Source organism: Staurois parvus, unplaced genomic scaffold (assembly GCF_062004578.1).
Source record: "Staurois parvus isolate SC_StPar_1 unplaced genomic scaffold, SC_StPar_1.0 ptg000249l, whole genome shotgun sequence".
NCBI classification, from domain to species: domain Eukaryota; kingdom Metazoa; phylum Chordata; class Amphibia; order Anura; family Ranidae; genus Staurois; species Staurois parvus.
Window position 1 is genome coordinate 13693980 of NW_028318045.1, and position 13554 is coordinate 13707533.

The following is a 13554-nucleotide window of genomic DNA, read 5'->3' on the forward strand; positions in this document are numbered from 1 at the left end:
AACTATGAATGCCAACATGTACTGTGACATACTGAAGCAGAGCATGATCCCCTCCCTTCAGAGACTAGGCCGCAGGGCAGTATTCCAACATGATAACGACCCCAAACAAACCTCCAAGATGACCACTGCCTCGCTAAAGAAGCTGGGTAAAGGTGATGGACTGGCCAAGCATGTCTCTAGACCTAAACCCTATTGAGCAACTGTGGGGCATCCTCAAACGGAAGGTGGAGGAGCGCAAGGTCTCTAACATCCACCAGCTTCGTGATGTCGTCATGGAGGAGTGCAAGAGAACTCCAGTGGCAACCTGTGAAGCTCTGGTGAACTCCATGCCCAAGAGGGTTAAGGCAGTGCTGGAAACTAATGGTGGCCACACAAAATATTGACATTTTGGGCCCAATTTAGACATTTTCACTTAGGAGTGTACTCATTTTTGTTGCCAGCGGTTTAGACATTAATGGCTGTGTGTTGATTGTTATACAATCTGTACACTCACTACTTTACATTGTAGCAAAGTGTCATTTCTTCAGTGTTGTCACATGAAAAGATATAATAAAATATTTACAAAAATGTGAGGGGTGTACTCACTTCTGTGAGCTACTGTATATACACACACAAATTTCCTTCTGTGTCACTGTGGAGTTCATGGGATCCTTGGCCCAGGGTATACATAGGGTCTACAATGTAGCCTACGGTGAGATTGACCTCCACCCCTTCCTATGTCATTCAACTGTCAAATCCTAAGGCCTCGTTCACACAATATGCACAGAAAAACTGATGAAAAAAACATGCAGCTTTCACTTGCAGAGACTTCAGTTTGCATTAGTTTTCAATGAATTTTATACACATTGCAGATTCCTGCGCAGAAAAAAATCCACACTTGATACCAGTGTTATGATGTGAACAAGGCACAGAGCGCATAGAGAACAATTGTTTTCTTTGTGCCATTGCAGAACACATGCTGAAAAACTCTCTGTACATGGTGTGAACAAGGCCTAAAACCTCAGTGGGCTGTAGAGGTATTTGACAGTTGAATGACTAAAGACATAGTGCTTAAATTTAGGCTGGCTATAGATGGATCAAATTCAGCCACTTCAGCAGGGATCGGCTGAATTTCAATACATGTATGGCAGTTCCTGCTTTTTTTAAGTCGACCTAACAGCAGCCACTGATCAACACATTGTGACAGCAGAGAGTGCCTGCTGTCAGAATGGAATGTCTCAGCAGGGAGGATTCATCTACCCAACTCAATTGTTTGGATGGAGAGATCTGTTTGTTTTTTTTTTTGTTAAGCCTGCTGGCTGATCCATCTGTGGCCAGCCTTAGGCAGAAGTAGAAGCTGCATTTTCAGCCTGGTTCTTAGATCCAAGAGGACTCCACAGGGACAAGAGAATCAGTTTGGAGACCATCACTGTTATTTGCAGACAACACAAGACACTTAAGCAATATTGTTCAGTAGAAATGTTCACACATGGTTCATTTTGCTATAAGGATCAGTAAAACCAAAGACCCATTCACATATGTTGAAGCGTATTTCCTTTCCTTCTTTTTTTTTCCACTTGCAATGTGCCTTTTAGCTTGCTAGAATATTTGGCTACTCTAGGAAGAGTCAGTTCTTTAGCAAATACCCCTCCGTCCTTGCACTTCATAACCCTCTCCTCTGCTGGGAGTGTCTAGTTACTCCCTATGCTGGCCTAGCCCTTCTGCTCCTCACTCCCCTTACATAACCTTTTATGTAGGTGTCGGGGGAGGACTGAAGGGAACTATTCTAGAGTGTCATTTGAGTGACTGCTTTGAGTATGCTGGGACTGCTGACATCACATACATGATGGTGGCGCCCAGTAGCAGTCTTGGGGTTGTTGAATGCCTACCCAAAGGAAGTTATAACAGTTAAATAATATGACTAAAATAAGTTAAATGCACATATCATTTTATGAGGTTTGTTGTTAAAATGAATGCTCTAATGACAGGGTCCTCTTAACCACTTGCCAGCCAGTATACTTATATAAAAATCCTGGACAAGTGGTTATACCAGGATCATGCAAAAGCTGCAGCCATAATTCTGGTATCAAAACTTTCAGCCGGCAATGACCTTTCATGTAAAAGCGATCCAAGTGGCTCTACAGCTGCCCGATCACTTTTACAAGGCTTGGAAGGGGGCCACCTCTGTCGCTGTCACCTGCCTCCATTCCTGGGCTCTCCCATGTCACTGAAGACTCGAGGACCTTTGCAAACTGTTGTTCATCTCCCTCCTATGTGATGAATGAAGCCGTAAGCGACAATATTTTCAGCACTTCTGGTTTCGGTTCTTTGTTTACTGGCCATTACCCACCAGTGAAACAGCTGATCAAAATGATCTCGGTTTGATCTCAGTTTTCACGGGACTGAGACTAAGCTCTGCAGTCAATTTTGCAGCAATTGTTTTCTTACTCCGGGTCACAATCCTGCACAATATCCTTTTTGTCTCTTTTGGTCCATGTTGACCGCACTTTTGCTTATCAAACTACATTTTTCCGGAAACTGTATATTCCATCATAACCTTTGATACTGTACCTCACGACTGGGCAAAGAAATTGACAACTTCAGTCACAGAGGCACCAGCTAAGTGGGCATCAACAATTTGCCCTCTTTAAAGCAGCGCATGCAGTGAATGACAAAAGTTAGGCTTCCCACCTGTTAGCTAGGTGTCTCATCACACAGTGCTTTCAATGTGAAACATGGCGTCACTTTCGCACCTGTAAATCATGTAGTGTTCCCATTTTTTGTCTAACCCCTGTATGTAAAGTTTGGGGGTTCTAAGTAATTTTCTAGCAAAAAATGCTGATTATGACATATATTTGAAAAAATGTCAAAACTGGCCCAGGTGCAAAATGGTTAAAGAACATTTAGTGCTGTAGAAAGGTGGTCAGCAATGTCAGCCCCTTATTTCTTGCATAATAGCTTTTCAATAATGACTAAAGTAAAAGAAGCTTACTATTACTTTTAGTATGTTGGGCCTTCTATATCAAGATGTGACTGTCTGTGTTGCCTTATAACAACCAGTCAGAGTCAGTCTTGCACTGGCAAATGACAACTGGAAAATGAAAGCCTTTTTTCTGTTACTTTTGGATTTGTGGGAAAGGATTTGAACTCCTTTCAGGTTTTGCTTCAGTTAGAGACTCCGTTGGGGAGATTCCTTCACTTCCTGTCTGGTAAAAAGCTTGTTACCATTACCAGAAGTGGGGTGAAATCTCTCTAACAGCAACACAGACAGAAGTCAGTTTTTTTAAAGTTGCGTAGTGGAATGCTAGACTCCCTTTCTAAATTATATTGTCTGTTTGCTTGTGGCAGATTTTTCCTGTTTTGTAAAAAATTGTCCCTAGAACAGGAAGTGAGGAGAGATCTCTTAAATGGAGCCCCAGATAGCAGTAAAACCTGACAGGGGTTCTAACTTTTCCCCATCTTCTCTAAATAGAAAAAGAAACATTTTAGGTATGAATACACTTTAAATGTTTTCATTTCAGCACTGTAACTGCAAGAATTCATTACTCTGACACTTTATAGATAAGACTTTTTGCGTTTTTATTTTCCATACATCACATTATTCTGTTACTAAGTTGTAATTTATGCTTACTAGCCCAAAGAATGGTTGTTTTTTCCTAAAACAGAAATCGAAGTGAAATCTTTCAGTAAAGACATCTGTTATGGTAACAGCTGTCTAGGAGAGGATGTCCTCTCAATTTGAAGAGACTTACCCTTACTTCTTGTTTTGTCTCTAGAACAGAAAGTGAGGAGAAATCTTTTCAACATGAAGACAAAGAAAAATAAAAACCTGATACCAGTTTTACCTATATCCTACTTTTTCCAAAACTAAAGAAAACCCCTTTGATTATAAAACGTTAAAGCCCAACTCAGCCTGGCCAAAAATAAAAAAGGAAAGAGTAAGTGAGTAAGGTTGCATTTGCACAGATGTTTAGCCTTGATGTACCGTATTTTTCGCTCCATAAGATGCACCTGACTGCGGACACAGTACAGTAGATGACCAGAGACTGCGGACATAGTACAGGAGATGACCAGAGACTGCGGACACAGTACAGGAGATGACCAGAGACTGCGCACAGTACAGGGAATGACCAGAGACTGCGGACACAGTACAGGAGATGACCAGAGACTGCGGACACAGTACAGGAGATGACCAGAGACTGCGGACACAGTGCAGGAGATGACCAGAGACTGCGGACACAGTACAGGAGATGACCAGAGACTGCGGACACAGTGCAGGAGATGACCAGAGACTGCGGACATAGTGCAGGGGATGACCAGAGACTGCGGACACAGTACAGGAGATGACCAGAGACTGCGCACACAGTACAGGAGATGACCAGAGACTGCGGACACAGTACAGGAGATGACCAGAGACTGCGGACACAGTACAGGAGATGACCAGAGACTGCGGACACAGCTCAGGAGATGACCAGAGACTGCGGACATAGTACAGGGAATGACCAGAGACTGCGGACACAGTACAGGAGATGACCAGAGACTGCGGACACAGTACAGGAGATGACCAGAGACTGCGGACACAGTGCAGGAGATGACCAGAGACTGCGGACATAGTGCAGGGGATGACCAGAGACTGCGGACACAGTGCAGGGGATGACCAGAGACTGCAGACAGTACAGGGGATGACCAGAGCCTGCAGACAGTGCAGGGAATGACCAGAGACTGCAGACAGTGCAGGGAATGACCAGAGACTGCAGACAGTACAGGGGATGACCAGAGACTGCAGACAGTGCAGGGATGACCAGAGACTGCAGACAGTGCAGGGGATGACCAGAGACTGCAGACAGTGCAGGGGAAGACCAGAGACTGCAGACAGTGCAGGGAATGACCAGAGACTGCAGACAGTGCAGGGAATGACCAGAGACTGCAGACAGTGCAGGGGATGACCAGAGACTGCGGACATAGTGCAGGGGATGACCAGAGACTGCGGACACAGTGCAGGGGATGACCAGAGACTGCAGACAGTACAGGGGATGACCAGAGACTGCAGACAGTGCAGGGAATGACCAGAGACTGCAGACAGTGCAGGGAATGACCAGAGACTGCAGACAGTACAGGGGATGACCAGAGACTGCAGACAGTGCAGGGAATGACCAGAGACTGCAGACAGTGCAGGGAATGACCAGAGACTGCAGACAGTGCAGGGGATGACCAGAGACTGCAGACAGTGCAGGGGATGACCAGAGACTGCAGACAGTGCAGGGAATGACCAGAGACTGCAGACAGTGCAGGGGATGACCAGAGACTGCTGACCTTTGGGGAGGGAGGGGGAGCGGGTACCTGAATTTGACAGGTACCCGCTCCCACTTCCGCGGAGTTGTCCTTCCTTCCTTCTTCCCGGGCCGGCTTCTGTGACAGCCGGGTGCCCAGTGCGCATGCGCGAGAAGCGCTGCGCTTTGTGAATGGCCCGGCGCCTTCTGGGACCTGTCATGTGTCCCAGAAGACACCGGATCATTCACAAAGCGCAGCACATGCGCAGTGGGCACCCGGCTGTCACAGAAGCCAGCGCGGGAAGACTGTGCAGCGCTGGAGCGAGGAACAGGTAAGGCCCTGCAGGAGAGAACAGCTGAGCGGCCGGCCCGGTATTCTGACATGGTGGCGGCAGAAATACTGGACTGGCCGCTTTATATTCGCTCCATAAGACGCACTGACATTTTCCCCCCTTTTTTGGGGGGAAAAAAGTGCGTCTTATGGAGCGAAAAATACGGTAAATCCTCAATGAGTAAAGGGTGAATTTATTAAATTGAGATCTATACTCACAAAAGTAGCATAGGTAAAAGCAGATAAAATCCTACATCAGCATGCTAGAATAGCAGACAAGTGCGGGTCCAATCAAGAGGGGAGACTCTCAGAATGTTGCTGATGCGTTTCGAAGGGGGCTCCCTTCTTCCTTAAAGCTCTAAGGAAGAAGGGAACTCCCTTCAAAATGTGTCAGCCTCATTCTGGGAGTCTCCCCTCTCGATGGGATCCGCACCTGTCTGCTATTCTAGCATGCTGATGTTGGACTTTATCTGCTTTTTACCTATGCTACTTTTGTGAGTATAGATCTCAATTTAATAAATTCACCCTTTATTCACTGATGTAATTCACAAGGTTGGTGTGCTTTTGTTTTTGTTCTCCGTTACATGTACTATTTCCAGCTGCTAGGTTTGACAGCTGTGAGCAATAGTTGGGCCTGTACACTGCAATGACAGGCTGTTGGCGGCTGCAGCTATTTGTGGCTCTTTGAACAGCCAGCAATTACATGCGGTGATTTGTGTGTGTCCAGTCATGATCGCCGCAGGTAATCGCTGGCTGTACGTACAGCAACGAATAGCTGCAGCCACTGACAGCCACCGACAGCCTGTTATTGCATTGTTCGGGCTTGGTGGATGCTATCGCTCACAGCTGTCAAACCCAGAGTTAGGAATCAGTAGATTCCTGCTGTTGGGATTCACATCATGGCTAAATGTCATACAAATGCAGCCTTAAACATAAAAAAGCAGCTCTGTGTTCTATACTTACCTCCTCTTCTCCTGCAGATTCACTGAATTAGCAATGCTAAGCACTGATTTAGCAGTGCTTCACTGTCAAGCATCATCCAACTTAGCTTCTGTTAGGCCAGGGTGTCAAGACTGCACCCAAACCCTGGACTCTCTGTAGAACGATGCAAAGAGCAGTCCTGTTAAGTCAGTATAATGGAGCAAGAGGAGAGTTTTGAGGGGAAGTGAGGTCACTGGACCAAAGAAACCCAGAAATGAATAAAGGCATGTATATTGATTTTTAATTTTTAAAGGTGCTAGGGGTTCTGCAATGGGTGGGGAGAATTTCCCAAGCCTGGAGTTGGCTGTTAAATGTTTCTCTTTCATTAATTCAGGACAGTATTGTAGAGAATGATCAGAACTGTCTGTCTCTATACCAATCCTGTTTTAATTTATAATGCAGTCCAGTTAACTGATTATACTTGTATATTAATATATTATTTCTTCTTTATAAGATGGAGCTATTCCCAGGCAAATCAAGTAATGACAATCAGTGAGCTTGAAGCCCAGCTGAAGCTAAAGGTAAGGTATTGCACTGTTAGGGGAATTTGATCTGTAGATTTAATGTTCCTTGTCATGCTATGCCACGCTTTTTGGTTGTGCTTTGCTTCTCCTTCTCACAATGCTAGTTTATGAGCCAGCCAAAAATAATCCAATCTAGCTGATAACGTATTTCAAACGTTGTTAAGTGGTAAAGCAGATTAAATGTACTCTTCTCCTAGTGCATAATCTACAAATCTTTACATTTACAGTAACAAAAATATGGAAGGTCAAGCATATAATGTGAAAAATCACAATAAATCACACTACTTTAATCAATGCAGTAATAATTTAATCTACGTTTTCACTTAAATTGCATTGTACTTTTCCTTCAAAGCTGAACCCCAGGAAGATATAAAACATACAAAGGAATGCAGCTCTGTGGTCATTTAAGTGTAACTAAAACTTGTTGTTATCTGTGTCACCGTTAGAGAAGTTCACCCTCTTTGTCCCGTTTACTGTTATCGTTAAAAATGAAAGTAAATGAAGATCCCAAATTTTTGGTTGACCTAAGAACAGTAATAGAAGGGAAATCCTCCAGTAAGGACATGCTCCCTTACTCTATCCAAGTGAAAAAAAAACGTTTTGTCTTTAGTTACACATAAAAGTATATGTAAACCCTCACCTTGCAAAACTACCCATTTAGTTTAAAATGGAAATGAAAGGCAAACATTCTTTTCCATTCCTTGAACTGGATGAACTTTTGTCTTTTTTTGGAGGATTTTTTGTGTTCTTATTCCATGACCTCCATAACCTCATGAGTATATAATATATATACACTGGTACCTGTACTTGGAGGATAAGTGGAAGGTGGAGGAGTAAGCATTGGAGTCTGTGGAGTAACCTCTAGCCTGGAGAGAGCGTGTAGGATCCTGAGGTGATCCGTAAGGCATTTTGGCCCCTGTGGGTCGCAGGGGGAGGGTGAGCGGGCATGCTAGCCATATAGGATTCTCACCTGTAACCCGCACTGGCAAGAGGAGCATGTTTTTTAATTGTGTCAAACACTGAATTTTGTGGACATTAATATCACTACAGCTTTATGGTTTTAAACACTGAATGTTGTAGACATTTTTTTGCACTTATATGTATAGTTATCACCTAAATAGTGTCTTATATCCCTTCACAGGGAATCACTGAGTGGTATGGTTTAATCACTTATTATCTATGCTTGATTTATATTGCACCAGTTATCTACAGTTGCAAGAAAAAGTATGTGAACCCCTTGGGATTACGTGGAGTTTTGCATGAGTTGGGCATAAAATGTGCTCTGAACGTCATCTAAGTCACAACAATAGAAGAACACAGTCTGCTGAACATAATACTACACAAACATTAGATGTTGCCATGGTTTAATTGCACATAACATGTAAACATTCACAGTGCAGGGAGGAAAAAGTATGTGAACCTTTGGACTTAATAACTGGTTGACCCTCCTTTGGCAGCAATAACCTCAACCAAACGTTTCCTGTACTTGCAGATCAAACCTGCACAACGATCTGGAGTAATTTTGGACCACTCCTCTTCACAAAACTGTTTCAGTGTAGCAATATTCTTGGGATGTCTGGTGTGAATCGCTCTCTTAAGGTCATGCCACAGCATTTTAATCGGGTTGAGGTCAGGACTCTGACTGGGCCACTCCAGAAGGCGTATCCTGTGCTGTTGCAGCCATTGTTTTGTTGAATTACTTGTATGCTTTGGGTCATTGTCCTGTTGCATCACCCATCCTCTATGGAGCTTCAGTTGGCGGACAGATGGTCGTACGTTTTCCTGCAAAATGTCTTGATAAACTCTGGAATTCGTTTTCCCATCAATGACAACAATCTGTCCAGGCCCTGAGGCAGCAAAGCAGCCCCAAACCATGATGCTCCCTCCGCCATGTTTTATAGTGGGGATGAGGTTTTGATGAGCACATTTCATGGCAAATTCATGCAGAACTCCACGTAATCCCAAGGGGTTCACATACTTTTTCTTGCAACTGTATATATGTCATTTACTTGATTTACAGTAACGCATTTTCTACTCTGGATAAGTCTGTTTATAATTTTATAGCGCCACACCATTATCATAATAAGTTTACCTATCTGTCCATTTTAAGGAGAGGATTGGGTATTGGCAGCAACTATTTGTTATAGTGGATAAAGCAGCGCAGGAGGATTTAATATTCGTTCAAATGGATTGTTCCTTCAGCTCTGCAAGAGTTAACTCTTATCTGGCAATAAATTGTACCATCAGATTTCCCCTGAAAACATGAGCTAAGAGATGGAGAGCGTGGTGTGATATTGCACCTTAATTTGGTGTAAGGGAGGAAGGACATCTGTCACAGTCTCCTTGTGTCGCACGTGTAGCGTTATCGCACTGATAGGTAACACTTTAAGTGTCTAATTGCTGAGAATACATTCTTTTTGATTTATTCATATAAGGCGAGAAGGCATTTTGTTAACTGTTCAGGCACATTTGACTGTATTGTTCTTACTATGGAACTTTTACAAATGGATAGAAGTGAGGCGTGTGAGACAAAACAACAGCTTGTAGCACTGCACTTATGTTGTACAGTCTTGACTTCTTAAAGTGACATTGTCACAAAAAACGAAACAAAAGCAGCCCGCTAAAGTACATAAAACCCATTGTAATATGTGGATGCCCAGGATCACCAGCCACTCATATTGATAAAAGCAAAGAGTGCTTTTATTTCCAAAAATGGGCAAAGAGAAAATAGCTTATCCTAAGAAAAGAAAAACAAACAAAAATAGTTTGTTAGTTTTTGGTGCAAAAATAAAAGGCTCAGCTCACCACCAGTAACACTCATCCCTTAACAGGTTTTTTTTCAAAGTTCTCGCTTGCCTCACGGGTCCCAAAGAGGTGGTCACCACAGTTCAGCAACTGTTTCTCAGTCATAAGCCAGAACACTGCTCACTCAGCTGTGCTCTGCTCCACTCCACCTCACAGACACATGCTGGCCCTGCAGGTGGGTCAACCCCTTCAAGACCAAGGTCCCTGTAATCAGGGTTTGGAGGCTCTTTCTCACCCAAAGTCTCTCCAAGCCTCTGAATTCGAGGTCCCAAATAAGGGCATGCCAGTCCTGAGAGTCAGTCCTCTCTTCCCCTACCAGACTACCCTGGAGCCCATCACTCTGCATGGATAAGAAACCCTATATATTCAAAAATTGCTTTCCAATCACCTCCCTTAAAGGAATCATAACCCAAAAACCAGGGAAATGTATCTCCTGTCCAGGACCGATCCCCGGCATCCTGTACGTCATCCAAACCCTTAGCAAACTTTTTCCATTGAGAATTCCTCATTATTCTGCCTTTTTTGTTTTAAATGCCACCTTAACTTTTAAAAAAGGTAAAGGTAGTTCTTAAAGTGTTACTAAACCCACAACGGTGAAATAAGTCTGTAAGGCCAATCAGCACTGTCCAGACAGAGGTCAGGGGTTCTGCTTCCTCTTAGAGCAAAATGAAAACTCCTCCTACATACTTTAACATGTGCTCTGCTGGACACTGATATGTCACAAGACTGCTCTAACTGCTGATGAGAAAGAGTGTTTTGCAGTTTATATTTACTAAAATAATTGCACATCCATGTTCTGTGTACTGTCAAAGGCCAGATATAGTGAATGCAGGGTCCTGGGTTTAGTAACACTTAACCTTTAATGCTAGGCACACTGCAGCAGCAGGGAATGACAGCTTCCTTTGCCTGTGTGCGGCCATGCGCAGCAAGAGGTAGTAATGTTTTCACACAACCCCGACCTACAAAAGCTACTACTGAAGGCTGTGGTCAGTGCTCGGGATCATGCCTAAAAGGGTGACAATGCTGATGCTGTATTCTGTGTATGCAAAGGCAGTGTTGTCACTCTATTAACCATTTCAGTACATTGCAGGCGGGCAGACTGTACAGGCACAGCAACGTACCTGTACATCGCTGGTCTCTCCTGGGTACAGAGCGCACCAGCACATAATATACACAATAACACGTGTTAACACTTAAAGCGGAGTTGTTTTTTTGTTTCTTTCTTTTTAAAGCACCCTCGTGATAGTGGCAGCTAATGCCATGCAATTTGTCATAAACTGTACCTGTAATCGTTTGTGTTCCTATTAAACAAAAAAAGTTACTTGCTGAATCCTCTGATTCTGCAAGGTTTTATCTTCAGTGTGGGCGTCTGAAGTCCGCTCGGACATTCTTCTGGGAAATGGTGCTGCTGGCTACCCAGCATGCACCTCTCGATCTCGTGCCTGCTCAGTGTGAAGAAGGTGCGGCGCCTTCCTTCTATTGAAGGCTGCTATAGCAATGGTGGTGCCGGCGGAAGTTCCCACCCTGTCACTATGACAACCATCAATTAACCTGGAACTAAAGCAAGCCAGCCTTCCACGCTGCCCATTGATTCCTGGGATTGATGACACATATATCCCAGGAAGCAACGGGTGGGCGGATATGACGTACCTCAATGCAGCAAGGTACATAGGAAGTAAAGCACTTCAGTCCAAATAAAGGTATGAAAACTTTGAAAAAAAAAAGAAAAAAAAAGGTGCCAAACATTGATGGGGCAGCAGGAAGAAAGAGATAGAGACAAACTTTAAAAATCAGGTGGAATTCTGCTTTAACCCCTTGATTACCCCGAGATGTTAACCCCTTCCCAGCCAGTGTCATTAGTACAGTGAAAGTGTATAGTATTATCACTGATGGCTGTATTAGTGTCCCTACTGATCTCAGTGTCAGTTAGTCAGTTCCCATCCAGTGTCAGTTAGTGTCAGATTGCCTGCCGCACTATCACAGTCCCACTATAACTTGCTGATTGCCACTGTTACTAGTATAAAAAATAAATAAAAAATTCCAGTATATATAGCATAGTTTGCAGACCTTATAACTTTCACGCAAACCAATCAATATATATATCAATATATATGTGTGTGTGTGTGTGTGTGTATATATATATATTTCCCCCAAAAAATTCTGTATTTTTTTGTTTATATAACAAAAAATAAAAAAACAGTGGTGATCAAATACCATTAAAAGTAATCTCTATTTGTGTAAAAACAAAGATATAAATTTTGTTTGGGTACAGTGTTGCATAACCGCGCAATTACCAATCAAAGGAGCTGAAGTGCTTAACAAACGTGCCAGGGAGGAGAGTTTCTATAACAACTTATACTTGCAGTGAAGCACCAAAAAGATTAGTGAAAAGATGGTATAGATTAAGGGAAAAGGTAAGTCTTATTTATTTATTGTCTGAAGGCTAGTTTTTGTGTATACAGGTGAAACTCGAAAAATTAGAATATCGTGCAAAAGTTCATTTATTTCAGTAATGCAACTTAAAAGGTGAAACTAATATATGAGATAGACTCATTACATGCAAAGCAAGATAGTTCAAGCCGTGATTTGTCATAATTGTGATGATTATGGCTTACAGCTCATGAAAACCCCAAATCCACAATTTCGGAAAATTAAAATATTGTGAAAAGGTGCAATATTCTAGGCTCAACATGTCCCACTCTAATCAGCTAATTAAGCCATAACACCTGCAAAGGGTTCCTGAGCCTTTAAATGGTCTCTCAGAATGGTTCAGTAGGAATCACAATCATGGGAAAGACTGCTGACCTGACAGTTGTGCAGAAAACCATCATTGACACACTCCATAAGGAGGGAAAGCCTCAAAAGGTAATTGCAAAAGAAGTTGGATGTTCCCAAAGTGCTGTATCAAAGCACATTAATAGAAAGTTATGTGGAAGGGAAAAGTGTGGAAGAAAAAGGTGCACAAGCAGCAGGGATGACCGCAGCCTGGAGAGGATTGTCAGGAAAAGGCCATTCAAAAGTGTTGGGGACTTTCACAAGGAGTGGACTGAGGCTGGAGTTAGTGCATCAAGAGCCACCACACACAGATGGATCCTGGACATGGGCTTCAAATGTCGTATTCCCCGTATACCTGGTCTGTTGCTCAGTGGTCCAAAGTCCTCTTTTCTGATGAGAGCAACTTTTGCATCTCATTTGGAAACCAAGGACCCAGAGTATGGAGGAAGAATGGAGAGGCTCACACTACAAGATGCTTGAAGTCCAGTGTGAAGTTTCCACAGTCTGTGTTGATTTGGGGAGCCATGTCATCTGCTGCTGTTGGTCCACTGTGCTTCATTAAGTCCAGGGTCAAAGCAACCATCTACCAGGAGATTTTGGAGCACTTCGTGCTTCCTTCTGCAGACGAGCTTTATGGGGATACTGACTTCATTTTCCAGCAGGACTTGGCACCTGCCCACACTGCCAAAAGCACCAAAACCTGGTTCAATGACCGTGGGATTACTGTGCTTGATTGGCCAGCAAACTCGCCTAACCTGAACCCCATAGAGAATCTATGGGGCATTGCCAAGAGAAAGATGAGAGACATGAGACTGAACAATGCAGAAGAGCTGAAGGCCGCTATTGAAGCATCCTGGTCTTCCATAACACCTCAGCAGTGCCACAGGCT

At 43.4% G+C, this 13554-nt stretch overlaps 1 protein-coding gene across 1 annotated transcript in view; it reads left to right on the forward strand.

Moving 5' to 3' along the window:
* EFCAB6 (EF-hand calcium binding domain 6) overlaps window positions 1–13554 on the forward strand; it is a 212375-nt gene that overhangs the window by 31317 nt on the left and 167504 nt on the right. The window contains exon 6 of the mRNA XM_089680804.1: window positions 7016–7082. Within this exon, the coding sequence (XP_089536930.1) occupies window positions 7016–7082 (67 nt within the window). The remainder of the gene's footprint in view (window positions 1–7015; window positions 7083–13554) is intronic.